This window comes from Triplophysa dalaica, chromosome 2 (genome assembly GCF_015846415.1).
Source record: "Triplophysa dalaica isolate WHDGS20190420 chromosome 2, ASM1584641v1, whole genome shotgun sequence".
NCBI classification, from domain to species: domain Eukaryota; kingdom Metazoa; phylum Chordata; class Actinopteri; order Cypriniformes; family Nemacheilidae; genus Triplophysa; species Triplophysa dalaica.
Genome location: NC_079543.1, coordinates 8,437,991 through 8,458,602, shown reverse-complemented (window position 1 = coordinate 8,458,602; position 20,612 = coordinate 8,437,991). Strand labels below are relative to the sequence as shown.

The following is a 20,612-nucleotide window of genomic DNA, read 5'->3' as shown; positions in this document are numbered from 1 at the left end:
CCCCATCAGCACTTTCAGTGCTTGAAACAAATCAGCCTTTTGGGGTCTTGGCTCATTGCAAAAGGACACAGTCTTTATTCAATGATCCAGCTTCCGTGACAAGAATCTTAACCGGAGGGAAATTGCTAAAGTGGCCTTGGAAGAATGCCACGAGTTCCACTTAAGGAATACATTGTATCCTATATTGCAGGAAGCAAGAGCAACATGAAGAAAGATGAATTGAAGGAAAAACATGTTCCAGAAACCTACATTACATCTTTGAGTGATACAAGTGTCATGAGCAATTAGAATGAAAATACAGTAACTGTTCTGTGAATGTCTGAGTTTGGAATGTTTTGAAAAATATATATATGGGAAACAAATCTAGAAAAATGCTAAAAGCTTTGCACAAATAGACATATCTGCATGCCATTTTAATGTGATATACTGTTTCAGGAACTTTTGCAGATTTTGGTGGACTCATGAGATATAAAATATCAAAAAAATTCATAAAGATGATTCACTGTAGGGGGTCACCTTAATTGTTTACACATTTAACAATTTAGGTCAAGACTCCAAACTCAGAACAAAACAGTCTAAGTAAAAATATTTACATTTCTTTTTTCTCAAGTTGTTTGAAGATAATTTGCAGGAAAAAACTTCAGCCAAGTCAGATAAGTTTTCTTTGAACTCTAAAACAGGACGGTGACAATGACGCTTAAATGATAGTTCACCCAAAAATGAAAATTCATCTATCAATTACTGACCCTCTCGTCAAGTTTGAAATGACATAAGGGTGAATAACTGATAGCAGAGTTTTTATTTTTAAACTATCCCTTTTATATTCTCCCCCAACAAGAAAAAAATTGATTCAATGGCACAATTTACTCAGGCAAAGCCTTGCCTAAAAATACTGCATGTGCGACCCATGGCATTTTATAAAAACAAGGAGACAAAGATTGCTAAAAACTGGGAAGAGTGTGTGAAAAGAGTAATGTTGACGTAGATGGTTCTTTTCAACATCGGCCATTTGTAGACCATTAAGATTGAATCTGGAGTTTTTAGTGGCCTGCTGTCAACACGGCACAACAGTTAAGGGCTTTTAGAGAAAGCGCGGACGGCCAGAGGGGGCTATGAATCATCGGGGGTCAACTGTGAAATGGAAGGGCTATTAATATAATGTCCTACTCTGAGCAGTCCTTGGTCCGTACAGGTAACCAATTATAGAATACAGTCAGGGTTATCAGTTGGAGTGATAAGATAACTTTATTTGTAGGGTTAAAAGATTGATAAATGTTTGGAAATCAATACGCAAACAACCCCTAGAAGAATTGTTGAATAATTTTTTTTTTACACATATATGATTGTTTTGATGTTGGCTAAACAAAGTCTAAGTGACTTGCTATTGAATAGCTATTACAATTGTGAAATTAAAGCTCTGACTAAACCACAAGGAGCTGCAGTGCATCTCCCACAACTAATTTGGAAAATATCATTTTGACAGTCTGCAAAAAACACATTGCTATTTATACTGTGGCAGAGTTATCCCAAAAATCTAAACTCTGTCATCATTTACTCAGCGCCATGTCATTCTAAACCTCAAAGTCATACATGTACAACACAAGAGTGACCAATTGATAACAGCGTTCTCTGGCTGAAATATTCCTTTAAAGTTCTCAAAACGTTGGTTCACTTATCAAAGTTGTTATTATTTTAAAGATGACATATTTTTGTAGGCCAGGCGAGAAGTAAGTTTTCCCATAAAAAGAAGCTCTGTGAATAACAAAGGCTTATTGTTTACACATATTGTCTGTCAAGATAATATTAACAAATGAACACAACATTTGTTACTTTTGAAGCCTACATACAAATGCCAGAAGTAAAAAGCTAACATGAGGCTATAAACGGACTACTCTACAGTCACTCGATATCAATGTCACCACCACCAAACCTTCGACCTTTTTCAACGTGTAAATTGCTCAGTGAATGTATCCTCCATTCTCATTTTTAGAAAGTTGTGCCCTTATTGAATTACTTGTGAGATTTATATCCGTGATGATGTCTAACGTCTCCACAAATGATGAAGTCGCCTTTAGCAACTTGTGAGCAACTGCCCATTTTTAGACACAATAACCCTGTTGAAAAAAACTGCATATTCTGGTTTGTTATGTTTTGATGCTGGTTTAAACTGGTCATGTGCTGTACTTAGCTGGTTTAAGCTGGTTAAACCATCACCAAAACATACCTAACCCAGTAAATGCAGTTTCTGTTCAACAGGGACAAAAAGAAGCTTTTTTGTGTGTTCACTCAATAGGACTAGTTGTTATAATCCCACTATTTCAACACAGTTATATTCAACTAAAAAGTGACAAAAGAAGGTAAACGTGTTTAGCGAGACATCTGAATTGGATCTTCCCTCAAAAGCCAGAACGTCCTCAACCAGCCCTTTCCCTGAAATGGAAAAGAACAAAGAGGTGCGTGCAGTTCAGATTCTTCAAGACTGTTGTTAGGATAAAGCCATCGAGATCTATTTCTAGTTTCTTACCAGCTGTACCTCATTACCGAATAAATATTTCCACTCTTTCAGAAATGATGTTTCTGTGTAATGATGTTTCGGTTATGAATGTTTAATTGCCTTACATGTTTACAGATGATGATGTCATTTGCTTAACAGGTTCCAGTAAGGGTTTTGTGATGAAATGGATTTGTCACTGTTAACGCAAGTAATGTACTGATGCTAAAATTCACATCAAGCGTGTAAAAAGAACCAATTATGGTGATAATGATGTGGTAATGACGAACAGATAAGGTGACAGAAACGCTGTACCTTTATGTGGATGTCACCTCTCGGATCACAGTGGAATGTCTTGAAGGTGTCAAGGAGAGTCTTGGTAGAACTGCTCACGTGGATCTTCAGTGCTGGAGAAAGTCATGTTAATGTCATGATTCTCATACGTGTGTTATGTAAATGACATTTTGATCCTCCAACATTATATCTCGCTACAAACAAAAGCTGATAAAAAATGTATCAACCCTCCAGAAAAGACCAGCTTTGTCCAGCATGAATACTAAATACACAATGAACTACAGAAAATATGAACTGATGACCGGCTGATCTTTTCAACAGGGAGGTCAGTGCAGTGACATTACAGTATACCGCAGCATCTTTCACACTTCATTTGAAATGCTTCTCTGACATCTTTAAAGTCCTGTCAGGACGTCATTCACGAGTAATCTTACGTAATCCATGTGTCTCCATTCTAGAGGCAGTGTTCACAGTGTCTCCAAATAAACAGTAGCGTGGCATTTTCAGACCCACAACACCGCCGACACAGGGCCCTGTAACATGAAACATGCACGGTATTTTTAAGAAATGGATACTATGGAAAATCTGTTCATTGTTTGTGTACATTCTTTAATAGTTTCAAAATAGTTTTAATATACACATAGTCAATCAACGTATCAATGAATTTAAGTATATGTGAAACTAATATGCGTTATTCAGGTGCATACAATGTAAAATTCTTCACTTCATTTCAATTGATCAAAAAAAGCCTAAGAAAGTTTAAATCACTGCACAAGGAGACCAGTATGTGCAACTGAAAAATTAACTGTATATGTAAATAAATAATGCAAAAGTCATCAAACAGCAATGTGAAAGACTGGCAGCATGATAAGACAGATGAAAACTGTGATTAAAATAGAGGCTATCACATAAATATAAATAAATATAAGCTTGTTTTCTTTGCAGTATTTGAAGTCTTTGAAGAAATGTTTTGTTATTTTGACATTTTTCTCCAGTGCTCATTTTCTGCAAATAATTGCAAATAGAAAAAATATATATGAAATTTAGGACAAATATTGTTAGTAGTTCACAGAATGAAACGAAATGGTATCCCCGAAATCTCAGGTGCTAACATTTTAGCAAAATAGAGATTTTATACAGGTTTTTATACAGGTTTGGAACAACGTTAGGATGAGTCATTCATTTTTGGATGGACTATCCCTTTAATAAAATGAGAACATTTTGATCATTGCTACTTCATGTCTCAGCTTTGCCGAAAAATTCCCTTCTGGACCAAGCTTCTCAAAATGTATGACCAACTAATTTAGAATCAACCTTGAAGAATATATTCTGCAATTCACAGTAAGCTGTCCAAGATTTTACCAATCTATTTAACAATGTATCTGCAGAGCTATAAGGCATCTCTAAGCCCTTGCTTATTTACAACCCCCACTAACATATTTATCATTGGCAGCTATGTCTTCAGAGCAAAACTCTGGCCCCTTTGAGAGTTGCTTATTTCGACCTAAGTTGTTGCAACATTAATGATCACTGCTGTATGGCACAGCATTATGGGTAAGTGTGAAGCTCCTTCTCACTATGAATGTGGAAATTTTAGCTACACAGCCTGTATTCACGTACTTGAATGCTTTTTCATGTTCAAAAATTACCAAATTTCTTAAAGTGGCTCTCACCGACAAAAGAAAATGTAAAAAGGCCCGTTTAACATAGGACACCCAAAACCTGTTCACTCTCCAGTCATTACCTGAATGGACTCCAATGCGAACCCTCAGCTGCTGTTGAGGTACATGTAGAGTGTGGAAACTCCTCATGCCCTGAACTATAGCTATTGACATTCTAGCAATTTCCTTCGCATGGTCGAGTCCATTTCTTATAGGCAGGCCCGACACTACCATATAAGCATCACCGATGGTTTCTACCTGGATACAGAGAAACATACATGTAAAGCAGCCCATTCGAATTTTGATACGTCTCACAGGCACGTCATACGTCTTCACGCTGGGTGAGTGTGCATTCTAGTTATACCTTGTATACATTGTGATTGTCGATGATATTGTCAAAATATGTGTACAGGTCATTCAACACATTAACAACCTACAAGAAAAGAAACGACAACGGTCAGTTTATAGCTGTCAGCCTGGACGGATAAATATATACAGACACACAAGTTCAGACATGAAAAGTTTCCAAATGGTGACAATGGTTTTCCATTGGGGTTCGGCTGGAAGATCCTGAAATAAACTCATGTGAATGTATTATTTCCACTTTGAGATGAGGTAGCGAGCCAGCACCTATGCTAACAGAAGCCCGGTATTCGTGACTGAAAGGAGATTTCAGCACTTGTGCCATGTCACCTTGTAATGCCAAGAGGTCACATGGGATATGTGAGAGCCATTTTAGAGCTGACAGGGCTTACACTGCATTTGATCTTACAACAAACCACCCACACACACGCACACACACATTGTTGATATGCTAGTGCGGGTCTTTTTATTATAGAAGCTGGACTGTGGTTACTTTAAATCTCTGTTAATGTTCCTTCGAATCTCAGTAAAAGAAATGTACATTTGAAATTTATGTACAAATGGAAACGCAGTATGTAGAAAAATCGTACATTTCTACACTCAAAAAAAATTGTTGTTGGATTAACACATTTTTTTATGACACATTTCCACAAAATTGAATTGATTTATTCGAATTTAAGATTTACTTGTCCAGACAATTCACCCAATTTAAGTTTATCAACTCATCTGAATTAATTTCAGCTTAATGTAATAATTTGTGTTGAATCAATAAAATATGAATGCTTAGTGAAGTAAGGAAGATGAAATGTATGGTGCTAGCAGGAAGCACCGATAGTTTACTGCATGACCATGAATACATATACGTGCTCGTCCTCAACTTAAGTAAAATCTTTACCCTTCACCATTATGGTTACCCCTCTAAAATCCCAGACAACAGAAAATCTTCTGAATTTCAACACTATAGAACAGTAAACACTAACAAGACTCCTTATCTTTCATCCTGCACAAAAACACACATAAAATAACATTTAATTTTGAATTAAATTTATATTATTTTCTAAATCCAGTCACAAGGGCAATGCATGCTGGGGACTCAGTATACCGTGTAATTTCAGTTTGTCAATGAAAATGATTCAGGTTATCCCAACACAAATGGAATAAGTTATGTCAAAGAGTCGCCTATTTATGTCAGTATTACACATTTAAATTGTGCTTGAACAATAAACACATACAAATTAGTTAGATCAAACTATATTGGTTGAGTAAAAAAAAAAACCCTGTTGTAGAAAAACCCTCATTTGTTTCCAAAATCCATGTAAAAGTTGCTGGCAAATTATTTGAAGAAACCTCTCCGACATGTATCCTCACCTGCATTGGAGTGAGGGAAGCTGACATGGCGGTGAAACCTTCGATGTCACTGAAATAGATTGTGACGCAGTCGTAGGTCTCGGCTGTCACTGTCTTTCCCTCCAAGAGCTGCACAGCTACGGATCTAAAAATAAGCCAAGATGTGGACTTTTAAAAATGGAAGGCAATGTAATGATCATTACAGGTCTAGTCACGTAGGCCCGTTGTTAGGCCAGGTGCAGGTAAATATTTAGTAGCATGACAGTAACAGAAAAGACAGACATAAAGCAAGAAAGACAAAAAACAGGATTTAAAGGGCAAAGATAATGCGTAGGTAGGTTCTGATCAGCATTTTTATGGTTACAGTATAATGTGGAGTGGTGCGTTACCGTGGTAACATCCGCGTGAGTAGACCCTCTGCCCGCTTCTTCTCTTCCTGAAGTTGAGCGGTGCGCTCGCTGACTATCTCCTCGAGATTACACGCATAATGCTCCATGCGGGAAAGCAGGTTATCTAGAATGTTCTCCGAACCCCTAAAACACACACATATACAACCAGATGAAAACCCATTTCTATTTTGCTTTTATATTATTAACTCAGTGACAATTCAAGGCAACAACATGTACCCACATACAGATACAGTATACAACAAATATAATACAAACACACAGCGCTGACCATAGAAATACAGAGATGCCTCATGGCTGCAAAGCCATCAGTGCCACCATGTAAGGAAGGGCAAGGCTGTAAACATATGAGAGAATGAGAGAACTTTGATTTTACCTAACCCTAACCTAAACTTTATTTTTGAACACTGGTTGAGGCACATAGGAGAAACACTTCAATTCTTCTGTTTAATATCCGTGTACAAATTTGATTGATTAATAAATTTAACATTTAAGTATTTTTTACTGCTTTTGTGAAGTTAATTGAGTTGGCTTGTGCGATTTTGGTTAAACGGCTTTAAAAGTGGTCATTTAATTTCACATAGTAACATCATCATCATAGTAACAGAATCGATGCTCCGTGTTATTTTGCGGTGCATTGTGGGAATTTTGAAGGAGCGAACGTTTCAGTGCACTGGAAGGATTTTGCAAATGAGACAGCCCTTAAAATTCCAGACTCCCTGATCAGTGCCCTGACTACTGAACAAGGGAGCTGATTGAGACACACAAATACACTGCGTCCAAAATCGCATACTGTGAAAGCCATATGTATTGGCCGTTAAAACAGTACGTTCTATAAAGTATGAGTAGTATGAATACATTTTTGACATACTGCATCTGCCATGTTTTATGGTCATGTGACCCAAATGCTCATTTATTGGCACCAACATTGAAAACGGACAACCGGCTTTAAGTTTTCACATACTTTGATTTGATATACTTAAAAAATTTAACCCGTGGCATCATGGGATGGATAGGTTTGCGTCCGATCCACTGTCACGAATCTCATAGAAAGCAGTAGTCAATCCGGGTATTTTTCACCTATTTTTTTATGTTGCAAACTGACGTTTCGAGCATATTCGTGACTCGTACTTATTTTTGCCTACTTTATAGTATGGAAGTAGGCGTTTCGGATGCAGGGCTAGTGTTGAAACAGGTTGTGATTTGGTTGCTACGTGGTTGCTAGGGTGTTTAGATGGCTGTAAATGACATGCAAGTACATGGTTTATGATATTCAGGTCCTTGAAATGAGTTGTGTAAATCTTCAACGTTAAAGGAAACTGTAATTCATTATGAAAAGTACCCAAAACCAAAATTTAGGTCTTAATGATGTCGGTATTGCAACCATTTATTGTCTATATTTATATCTGTTCATAATTTCACTATTAACTATGAGCAGTAATAAAAGTGCCTGTAAAATCATCTTTGCTAACTATGTTTTCCTGGTCATGGTGGCAAAAATAGCCATATGGGACGGAATTTGTTGTATGTTAATTCTCCTCATATTGTTCCCTGTCATTCTCTCTCGCTCTCCTTTTTCTTTCTCTCTCTCTCTCTCTCTCTCTCTCTCTCTATCTATCTTTCTCTCTCCAAGACCAGAATAGATGTTCAGTGTGATACGCATTGACAGTGTTGCTCTCACGGGGCCCTGTGCTTGCTCGGCTGTGTGTCATTGGTCCCCAGAGTTCTCATACTGTGCTTGTTTGTATACCTTATTAAGCCCTGTCATCTGTAAGTATAATTAATGAGCCTTTGTGTCTCTGCTCTGCTTTTATTTATTACCGCAAAAGTGCTCATTAGTCACAACTACCTTCGCTTAGAGCTGAAAAGAGTACAACAAGGAAGTGTACTGTGTGCCACTGCTTTCATGTCAAGAGAGAGCAAATGGACGAGGTTGCGTTCATGTAAAGCTGATGTCTCAGCGCTGTTTGTTGAAAGTGCTTTAAATCAGACTTGACTTGGGAATGGGACTTTACAAGTAGGGAAGATTATATCAACAGAACTCCAATAAAAGAACAGCGTGCAGTGAAGACCATAAAAGTTGTTTCTTTCTCTGTTTGGTCAGCGATATGCAAGCGCCAATCATCATCTGCCAATCAAATACTGTTTCATTTGTGCATGACTCAACTGGAAAAGTATGATAGTGGCAACGCCAAAGACATGGGTTCGATTCCCAAGGAATACATATACTCCCAAAAAATATGAGCATGTCCTGTGTCCTGTTGCACTACAAACCCATTCGGGCAGAGTTTCTTGATGGCAGTCATAAGAAAAGAGAAGTCTGGTCTCTCTGCAGACTTTTCTCTCCAGCAGATGTTCAGAAGATCTTCCAGCTCCGCTTCACACTCGCCACAGTCTGTGTGCGGCCTCAGAGGGCTACAGCCCCCCATTCTGACCCTCTCCACAATCTCTGAGAAAGAAAAGATCAAACAATCCTGTTTCCATCTGAAGCTGTTCTCACTTGGGGTCTTTCAAAAAAGAAAGCTGTTTTTGAGGCTCCTAAGGGGTTATGGAGCGTATCATCATACCTTTAGCACTGAATGGACAGCCGGGGATGTAGAAAGGCCCTCGGCGATATACAACTTCTTGAGCGATGATGCCAAAACTGTAGACGTCCCCTTTCTGTGTACCATTTGCAGGCATGGACTGCCTCAGGAGCTCCGGGGCCGTCCATAGCAGAGCTTAGAAAGCAAACACAGAAGCAGAACATTGAAGTACTTATTAAATCTGACTGTGTTTAACACATAACGTTAAAATATCGAGCTATGTGTGCAAGTTTACAAAAAGGGGCAAAGTCATTAAAATAATTTTTTTATACATGTAATATGTTGCCATATGTAACCAAACATTTTAAGAAGGACATTTCAGACGGAATTGGAGTAAAGCTACTCTAAAAAAACACACTAATTCAAAGTAGTCTCCATTCGCCTAATGTTTTAAAAACTCCTTCATCGAGCACACAGTCACAAACATAATATCATGCTGCTAAATGAATTGAATATGCTCACCGGTCCAGGGGTCCTCATTCTCTGAAAGCCTGAATGAACTAAATCTAAAACCGGTGACCTTCAAGACAAAGCGACTGTCCACCACACAGCTGGATGAAGAGAGGTTACCGTGAGAGTGCAGAGGACTGTGATGCAAATAGTCCATACCCTAGACCAAAGCCACATTCTATTTATCACTACTGCTATCCATCATTATACATTTATCCACTACTTTAGGCAAAATCAATTTAAACTGCAAAATAACACACACAAAAACACAATGACCTTTACAATGTCCGACATGAGGGAATACTTAAAGTTCCAGTCCAGCTTGATAGAGTCATTCTTCAAAATGTCCTGCAAAATTTGCATAGGAAACCATATCTCAATTCACATGAATGAGCAAAACACTTATATAGTAATATAGAATAAAGCATATTATATAACAGTGCGTTTACAAAATAGGTATAAGAAATAAAAATTAGGTCTTGAAAAGCTGAAGTGTCGAAATTCTACAATCAAAAACATCTGTCACATTTAAGGTGCAGATGTTCGGCCATGAGAAGAAAGAATTTGCATTTGATTATGTTCAGGATATTATATATGTGAACCTGGATCCCAAAACCAGTCTTAAGTAGCATGGGAACATTTTTAGTAAAAGCCTCATCAAAATTATGGATTTTTCTTTTATGGCAAAATCATTAGAATATTAAGTAAAAATGAAGATTTTGGTAAATTCCCTACCCTTAATATATAAAAACGTTATTTTTGTGAATGGATGGCCTGCTACTGATGGACAACTTTAAAAGTGATTTTAAAAATGTTTAGATTTTTTTTGCACCCTCAGATTCCAGAGTTATAAACGTCCGTATCTCCAGCATATGTTGTTTTATCCTTAACAACTCATACATCAATACAAAGCTTAATTATTCATCTTTCAGATGATGTAAAAATCTCAATTTAGAAAAATGTATCCACAAGACTGGTGTTGTTGTCCAGGGTCAAATTATATATATATAATTTTTATACCAATAAGTCAAGAAAGTACATTTTTTCAGTAACTTTAAGAAAAAAAGAATTTATCTTGGCGTCGTGGTTGTACCTGCAGGCTTCCTTTAGGGCAATACTCTGTGAGAATGAAAGATTGAGGGGTCTCCAGGCAAGCTCCAATAAATTTACAAATATTATAGTGTGTCAGATCTCTGCACTGTAAAACACACACAAGCACATGCCTATAGGTCTGTATAGGTCTGGCTGAGTCGCATCTGATTATAGATTGAGATTGGGAAATGCAATGTTGTCAATGTTCTAAACAAGTTTCACCTGTTTAAGCTCAGTCAGCAGCTTGCTGTTCAGATGAATGTTCTTCACATTCAAAAAGTAAACAGAACAAACTGTTTCCTTGATCCAGAGAGGAAAGAAAATTGAGGTCACTTGGTGAGTCATGCAACTAACTTTTGTTAGTTGTCACAAATTATGATATTGTGTCAAAATAATGTATTGTACAATATATAGTGTATTACGTAAACCGGTAATATAGTGTTACTTTTAAGACAATGTTACTTTGTAGACTGCAGTTCTTTGTTCAGATGCCCTGTCCTGCATGGTGCTAATGATGGACTCCAAAGATGTCTGAATGGATTTAGACCTGCAGGACTAAATCAAAAAGGAACATTTTACTATATTGTGTGTGCGTGTGTGTGTGTGTGTGTGTGTGTGTGTGCATGCGTGGGTGGGTGTGTGAGTGTGTGCGTGCGTGCACAAGTGAGTGTGCATGAAACATACTTTTTACATTTTGATTAATGGACTTTTTTACAGGACAAATATGACATAAACTTGTTTATTACTCTTAGAATTACTTTTAGTATTTGTTTGTTATTTAATCACAATGATATTGTAAAGTAAACTGTGACACAAAAGAGTGGCCTTTTCATACTAAGGGGGTCTAAACCTTTGGCATATTCAAGGAGTGGTGTTCCATCATAATGACATCAGCAGAACTGACTTCCCACAGCATCTTGGCAGCGTCTTCCTGGAGTTTATTCTTCCTGTTAATACAAAAATAATAATAGTTTGACATCTAGAGAAAATACACAGACTCGTGTCAACAAAGCAACTATTTAGTCTTACAATCCTGCAAGCCAGTGATAAGAGAATTGCAGAGAGCTTGACTCAAATGAGGTCAGCTCTAATATTTAGTCTGAAGTATGTCTGACATCCGTTAAACTATTAAATCAACAGAAATTCATTATAAATACCAAATAAATTCTTTATAGCATGCAATTGGCATACATCCTACACAAATCACATTTGTACCATACAACAATTTCCAAGTTCTTAAAGGAAAAAATAATTATTTTGATACGTTTTTGTTAAAATATTTTTCCTTCTGGAAACAGCATCTTTTTAAAGGAATCAAAATCTATACATATCATAGTATTCACGTGTAGGTCATTGATGAAGTTCAGGCACAGTTGCATTGCTTTTCAATTTATTTATGTCTGAGCTTGACTCTGCCATCCAATAAAACAGCGATTTAAAAAAGTAAGTTACTAAACATACGATCTGATAAAAAAACACACGTAATCAAAAATTTAATACTTGTGTTATTAAAAATATGATAAATACCTGTACAAAACATAGATTGTGAGAGTCCCTGTGGTCACCAAGCCAGCAATAATGCCCAAAGCAATAAAGAATTTTCGGTCTGATAAAAACATACATTACTCATTAGTAGGTAGACAATCATAACATTCACTTGGTGTCAACACTAAAAAATGTCCAACTTTTTGAAGTATAATAAAGGAAACCATATATTGCCAGAGGTAATTCTACAGTGCAATATGAAACATATCCAGTCACTTATTCAGCATTCTGATAAAATAATTATTATTTGTGTAAGTCTGTCCAGACTTTATTATGTCTACCTGTTAGCCCTGGGGAGATCCCGTCGGGGGATTGCTAAAAAATCTATATTGTTGTTGAGTTGGGAGATTGGAGTCTTTAAGGCATTGTACATTATTGAAGACATTATTTTTAATCAAAGAGGAAGAATGGGGCAATGCCACAAGACAAGGATAGGGAATGAGAAAGCTGTGTGTGATGGTAGAGTTTAATGGACTTGTGTAAAGGCTAAAGTGGGAATTTGGTGCCCCCTGCTGGAAACAGAGTTGCTGAACAGTGACATTGTTAATTTGAGTTTGAACTCTAATATAAAACCAAAACTACAAATAATTTGCATGTTATTTTATATTTTGGTTTAGGTTCCATTTTCAATAAGTATGTTAAACAAAACAGTACGCTTTTATGTTCATATACATTCCCCCCGCCAGCTTGTAGCCTAAACATTGCTCTGATTTATTTTCATTTTTGGTGAGGGAACAACTGTTCGTCTCACATGTTTGTCTGATTTATTTTTAATTCTTCAGAAAATGTTGTAGTGATTTAATGAAATGTATTATAACCTAGATAGACACAGAGTTCTCCTCTAAAGCCACAGTCCGGAGAGTCTTTGGGTGGACTTGTCCGATCTCCAGGCCAGTCTATGTAAACCCCTTTCACTGGCATATATTTTTTATCAGTCCCAAAATAGTTAGCAAGGATCTGTAAAAAAGCAGGTTCACTAACAAATGTGATTTAGAATAGAAGATTCATTGAATTGGTTGTATAAACAGCATACGCAACCATCTCACCTGAAACTGGTTTCCACCTTGGAGTTTTTTCATCATGTATGCTGACTCACGATCTCCACTTGCATCCATAGTTACTTCTCCTTGGATGCCTGTATGCATACAGCATAATAAAATAAAGAATTATGCAGGATGTGCTTCAGGCAAAACCAAACCACATAGGAAGCTCTACTATCCTGTGATGGTTCTGTTCCACATTCTTCTGGTGATGGCAAAGCCATCGTATGGGTCTCCATTTTCTGCCAAGGTTTCGTTTAACGCCTGAACGTAGAGCCAAACACTGTCATGGGCTATAGCTGCTAGCACTGATACCTGTACACCCAATAACATGTATAATAGTGTTATTAAAATGCATCATACCAGCATTGTATTTGACAGAAAGTGATTATTTAAAAGTCATTTCAATGTACTTAAAAGACTACTATATGCATAATATTTATAAAATTATCTTTTCTTATGGGTGACTCTTCTATTTTTTTCTTTACTTGAAGATTCAAGGATTTCTAGGGTTAGAGTTTTCATCACTATTTTTCTCGGTAACTGTACCAGTAAAATCATGTTGAGTGTTTTCATGAGACCCTGAGAACATGCAACCCGAGCAGATCTGCCTCTTTACTGTTGCTTTTTCATATACAACTTGACATCCATTAAACAGCTATGGGGAACACCAGTCATTTTTGTCACATTTTCAGTCTATTTAATTTTTCAAATTGACACATTGTGGCATATTTGTCTCTACTCTACTGTTGTTTATCTATAACATCTACACCCACCTTTTCATAATGGGAATATGTGTAGCCAAAGTCTTTTTTGGATCTTCTTTTGACGCTCTCTGAGAAAGCCTGGTACTGTTCATCATCAGGTTTATACAGAGACAGGAAAAACAGGGCCTTATAGGCTTCCATTGCCACAAAGTCAAATTCATCACCTGGGAATAAGACAATTTTGCATTAATAATATCAAAATGCATTGGTATTTTGTCATATTTTATGAAGCTTCTTGGTTATGTAACACCTTGTTTCCAGTCAAAATTCCCAAATGACTTCTTAAGCCTATATGGTTCAAAACAGAAGAAAACGAAATCTCCGTTGGTCAGGCCTTTCTTGTGAGCTTCAATCAGTAAGCGGCGGACCACCTCTCCACGCGCTGATATCACAATAACTGTAGGTGCAAAAAAGTCTGTACTGTTTTATTATTTTCGGACAGTTTTTAGGAGATTGTATGGGGCAATGATGCAATATTGTGGCACATAGAGTTGACATACAGATGAGATTTGTCTTACTGCGAGACACTAGGGTGATCTCATTTAAGATTTGGGAACAGGTCGACGAGGAGTCTTGGGGGCCAGAGACCCCTATTTCAAGATATTTGGCCACTGTGATGTTATTATGTTCTGCTTGGAGCCTATGGAGAAAAATGAAATAAAACAAAATTTAGTGTTTCGTCTCACAGCATGTATTAAAAAGAAAATTGTATAAAAAGCACAGCTACAAATAAGCAGACAAGATTTGGAAGTATTATAATAGTTTCATCGACACACCTGATTCCCTCAGCTGGAATATTCCATGCCGGCTTGCTGTCATAAATGATGCCAATGTGCTGCCAGCCAAACCTTTTACAGATCTCCACAAAGAAAGCTCCCAGTTTTGTAAAAGGTCCAAACACTCTTGTTATTGTTGGGAAGGCCTGAGGTCAATGGAGCCAAACAAAGAAAGAGACACTTAGCAGCTGGGAAACAAGATGCAGAAGGTGCAACACAAGCATATTCATGTTACATCATGCACATAACAACTGACCTTTTTATCAAGAAACTGTTGATGGGCACATATGGGACTGATGACAGCAATGTTCCAATATGCCGCTAGTTTCGCAGTCACTGCACAAACCTTAAATAGCAAATGATTAGAACAGGATGCCATTTTTCTATTTTCCTACTAAATTAACATTTCATAATTCATAGTCTTGTGATAATAATATCGCGTGACAAAAGAAATTATAATTATTTCCGTGATAACCTTTGGATGCCCTTTCAATGCGATAAAAGTGGAGTTTAAGCTTTAATTAAAACTGTGCTCTGTAAGAGGACGGCTATCTTCATTTGACAGTCCACTGACTGAGGAATGATATAGCCAGAGAGTGATTTTTATTTCTGACACGTTTAGTTTCAGTCTGCTGGATTTTAATTATATATTTGTTTTGATCTGCAATTGTCTAGGAAATGATGCTAATGAAATCACATACATTTGAGCAAGAAGGTCCGATGAAAGCGCTGTATTTGTGTCTATGGTGAAGCGCCGCAATCTTGCCAGGGCCACGCAGATCACTGCATTCATCATCCACATAATGATAGTCCAGCTGATGACCTGACAAATCATTCAACAGCATTTTTAATCATGGGCCTACTTTACTGTCTTCATATAATGTTCTTTACGCTATTAAGGAGATATTTTCAAAAGTACGAAAACGTTTGGGAAATGTTACCATATAGCATCTTTGTCCCACAACAATGGTTTAATTTTAACAAGATTTTAATTTTAAAAAGTAAAGAACTCTTATTAATATCTTTCTTTTGCATTTATGTATTTATTTCTTTACAATTATATTACAAGAACAAGAAAATAAATCTGACATGTTGTTACTAGTGCATTTTTGTAAATCTATTTGCATATATACACTACTATTCAAAGTATTTAAACATTTATTAATCAATACTTTTATTAATTAATCCTTTGTGCATCAAAACTATGGAAAAATTGTAACTCTAGGAATTATGTTGTGAATAACAACATCTACATATTTATCTTTAAAATTATTATATAATTATTTTAATTTGTTGGCAATTAAAAATCTTTTTTGTCTACAAATGTATTTTAAAACATTGAAACACACCTTCAGCTTAAAAATTTCAATAAGTGTTTCCAAACTTCTAAACAGCAGTGCAAGTTTATTTTAATTTCCGTATGTCTCTTGATGTTGTGTGGAAACCAACATGTGGGGTTCGCCCTTGAGAACCTATCAACTTCTGACTAGTTTAGAAAAGGCCAATGAAATTGGCGAATTGGATATCCGGATATAAAAGGGAGAGTGCGTGCTGTACCTTGATATGGTCATGGCGGGCCTCAAGAGGCCCCCCTTCGAGCCCCTCGGAGACGCCGCTCTTCCTCAACTCACGATGAAGACGGTTCTCCTGATGGCGCTCGCCTCCATCAAGAGGGTAGGGGACCTACAAGCATTCTCCGTGTCCCCTGATTGCCTAGAATTTGGGCCCGGTGATTCTCATGTTGCCCCTTAGGACGGGTAACAACTGAGTTATCAACAGATAGCTCTAGCCGGACCTAGTGCTACCGGACATGGTAAACCCTCCAATCGGGTGGTTCCGTCTGATATATCCTCATGCTTAGTTCCCACCTTGTTAACCCATGACCTTGCCTAGGTGGACCTCCACCTTGCTGTAAACTATTTCAGTCCGCACATTTTCCCATGAGCTCTCACCTGACGGCAAGATCATGCTGGTACCTCCACTAAACTCCTCCCTACGTCAGGAAGTGGTCTCTGTAGCGCATTCCCCCTTTGAGTAAATAATGCTTACCCAGTGCCTCTGACTGGGCGGCTTCTCGCTTTTAAGAGAAACAATGCCCCGCCTGTAAACTCCCGGTGGTAGAGGCTTTCCACCTTTCCAAAAGTTTTAGGATCACCTACCTATCCACTGGGAGGTTACAATTTTGCGAAAGCTCAAAGCCCAGTCTGACACGCCCAGGCCAGTCATAGCTTCACCAGAGATTCCTGACAGTTCGACACAATGTCTTGTTCCCTCCATAAGGGAACTCAGGTTACATACGTAACCAAGACGATTTGAAATGAATTCATACAATATTTTAATTAATACCATAAAAAATGGTAATATCTATAAAGTTACTGCAGTTATATGGTGGAACAGATTTGCCATATGATAACATAAGATTATAATTTTTCAAAAAGTTTGCTGACCTTGCAGGAGGTCTGGACTGTTGTTTGCAGCAGTGATAGCAATAAGCGCTCCAGCCCCAATCCGGCCAGCGCTGAAAGGACTGGATGTATTGGGCATGGAGATCAACAGAGTAAATCTGGTGCCCAGACCGAGAGGAACCACAGCCAGCAAGAAAACCAGTGAGACTGGAACTCTTAACAGAAGCTCTCTTAACTCTAGGTGACATGTTACACATAAAAGGAAAATTATGTTTTGGAATACTTACATATTAATCAATATATATATATATATATATATATATATATATATATATGTATATGTTAAATAGTAACATTCAAATGGTAGCTGACATATCAAAATGTAAAGGTTGGTAAGTTGTCCAAAAAATATGAAACCACATGGCAAACAAACAATGCTAGACTTTTCCTCAGAACTATATTTGAGTCATTTCCACAATTACTTCAACCAAACGGTTGTCTTATTGGATGTATGTCAGTTCCCCTAAACGTGTACAAGAATGAAAGCTTCAGATAAACTAACATGTTCCACAACAATTGATCTGAAACAAAAAATAATAATATAAAGTCTATAAAGTAAAATGTTTTTTATAATGCTATGACATACATTAAAAAAACAACAGTTTGCTGCAAATTGACTTGTATGAGCTTTTAAAGGAAAAAATACAGAGATGAGTTCCAAATATACAACAAAGTCTCTAAATAAATAAAACATTAAAAACTCACCAATCATTGCAGCTTTAATCCAGCTTCAATTCAGGAACTTTTCAGATAAATCAAAGAAAGAATCCAATCTTGTATAAAAAACTACCTGTATCCGGGGTGGGAAACACTTCCAATGATGAACCATGGCCATATGGTATTGCTCTGAAACCAGCCATCCAAAGCAATGATCTCCCTAGAGTGACTGTAAATCAAGGGTCTCACATTAATATTCTTATGTATCTCAGGCTCTGGTGCTTCTCTGACGTTTGTTTACAAGAAGATGAGAAAACACTGATGTAGAGGCATCTATGGGAATTCTCACGTCCACGTCTGGAAAAACATGATATGTGTTTACGTGATAGGATATCTTTCTGTTTAAATACATTAAACATATTATCATTTGTTTGTAAACATTTATGTGACTGTAATATTGAGGTTCATTAAACAACTGCTTTAGGGGGACATTTGCTGTGTCTCAGTGTTAAATACAATATGAAATTCGGTGTAATTATCTCAAATAGTTGACGCAGTAGTTTGAAAACTAACGTTGACTTTCCAAAAGCCATTTTCTTTAGAGGAAGACTTTCTGAATTGTAGACACTTCGATTTGCATCATACGGCCCTTTTAGGGACATGGGTGGAGAAAATCTGAAAGGGAAAAGAAAAATATTTTTTACAGCTTTTGCGTTATCTCGCAAAAAATTGGCGTTCCATCGAGAATCATTGCGTTAATTCCCACGCAAAACTTTTGCGTTCTCTCGCAAAACATTTGGCGAGTTCGGTCAAACACTTCATGTTTAATGTCCTACTGGCAGAGTTTGAGACTTGCTACAAACATAAACATTGGTCTATAGTCGCAGATTCCCAGACTAATAACTTGTGAGCTAAACGTTCTTATAACACAAATGACAACTCATTCTATGTAACATAAACAATGAACTTCAACTTAATTTTCCACAAATCGAGCCTAGTTATACTACAGTATGTAGCACTAAAGTTAATTACTATTTTTAGTAGCCACTTGATCTTCGGGTTTTGCACTTTACAGATTATCCCTTCATTCTTGTCTCAGCCGGCTCCCGCCTGAGATCAATAAATTCAGCAGGGCAGTATTAAAGGTACAGTTTATAAGAATTTTGAGGTAAAATATCCAAAAACGACTTAGCCAATGTTGTATATTTTTTTCAGCTGAGTACTACTCTCAAATGTTTCCAACTGTTAAATCCTGAGAAAATCGCCATTCTAAACAGTGGACCGGTCTGTTTAGTCGCCTGTCAATGGCGTCATATCCGCGTTACCCTTTGTAATCGCCTTTACTGTCGTAGCAACCGCTTGACACTGTCGAAGACAGATGCGGAAGTAGCTTTTACCGTTGGTCCATCTAGCATTATTGCAAATGATTTGGGTACGTTCAAAATAACTTTTACTATAATTGATTTGAACACTTAAAACTGCGCAGTATTATCACACCATCGAATTGGACAATTACTGTAACATGTATGACTAACAATTTAGTTTATAACCTTACATTACTCGGGTCTAATTCATTATAATGAAATAAATAGATTTCATCAAACGCAACATTTATAAAACGTTATTACCTCTACCGCTAACATGATTTCTCGTTCCCGTCTGATTGATGTATCAGCGGTGGAGTTTAAGACAACATATCCCATCATTCCACGCTTCCACAAAGCGTCATCAAGCTTCGCGATTGTTGTTGTTTTGATCGTGCGCCCTCTAGCGGCGATTTCTACAAACTGTACCTTTAATATGTAATCTGAATTTTGGTGAGACTACAGTGTGTAATATTTAAGGTCTTAATGACTATTTTGTAATAGCGCTTTTCGAATTTACAGTCACTTTGCCTACGGCCCCTTAATTTGGACTTGTCCGTTTCGCCTGGTCATATAGAGATCAATTTATATTCTCGTTTTGAGGAAGACTAGGTTGTTGATCCTTGTTTTAGGAATGATATGTTATTTGTGTTATAACAACGTTTAGCTCAAGAGTTTTAGGTCCGGGAATGTACTATGAACCGCTCCATTGTTAATGTACGGAGCAGGATAAAAAGACGTCTGAATGTTTTGCGAGATAACGCAAATATAACGCAAATATGTTTGCAAGACAACGCAATGTTTCTCGAACGAACGCAAACGTTTTGCGAGATAACGCAAAAGCTTACAAATATTTTCTCTCGTCCCTGTCATATTTTTCCCAACACCAAAGGGCTCCGTAGGTCAAAGTAAGTTAGGCCACCCCATACTGCCACTCGTGTTCTGTACTTCGTGGGAATGGCCTAATGTACATACCTCTGTTATAGTCCTGATACATTTTAAAGACATTAAAAAAGCCGACTAGTTTGTCACACAGTGATAAAAAAGGGCTAATGTGTGAACATTTTTTTTTCAAAAATATGTTTGTCCATGAAAAATCTAAGTTCTCTATGGGGGATCAGTTTATTATAAAGTTGGTGAACCACTGTTTAAATTTCGAAGAGAGCACAAAGCAAGTAAAGTCTACCAAATACAGAGCGATGTAGTAGCAGTGTATGGGTGTTATTCAACCAGTAGATGGCAGTGTAAAGCTCAGAGATAAAGCTCCGTATACTTGAGGGAGTAATAATTATAGCAGAAAAAATAAGT

At 37.1% G+C, this 20,612-nt stretch overlaps 1 protein-coding gene across 1 annotated transcript; it reads right to left on the bottom strand.

The window, feature by feature from the left end:
- Window positions 1-1,249: 1,249 nt before the first annotated feature.
- si:dkey-37g12.1 (atrial natriuretic peptide receptor 1) lies at window positions 1,250-19,585 on the bottom strand. Its single transcript, XM_056738506.1, is given in 28 exon segments — window positions 1,250-2,430; window positions 2,807-2,898; window positions 3,220-3,318; window positions 4,530-4,704; window positions 4,811-4,879; window positions 6,178-6,301; window positions 6,546-6,689; window positions 8,838-9,012; window positions 9,131-9,283; window positions 9,611-9,758; window positions 9,875-9,946; window positions 10,692-10,796; window positions 10,913-10,990; window positions 11,153-11,245; window positions 11,541-11,637; window positions 12,218-12,296; window positions 13,054-13,192; window positions 13,282-13,370; window positions 13,437-13,590; window positions 14,052-14,206; window positions 14,293-14,439; window positions 14,561-14,682; window positions 14,819-14,964; window positions 15,075-15,164; window positions 15,520-15,641; window positions 17,266-17,460; window positions 18,074-18,169; window positions 19,569-19,585. Coding segments are annotated over 27 exon segments (3,195 nt in total). The 5' UTR covers window positions 18,144-18,169; window positions 19,569-19,585; the 3' UTR covers window positions 1,250-2,367.
- Window positions 19,586-20,612: the final 1,027 nt, after the last annotated feature.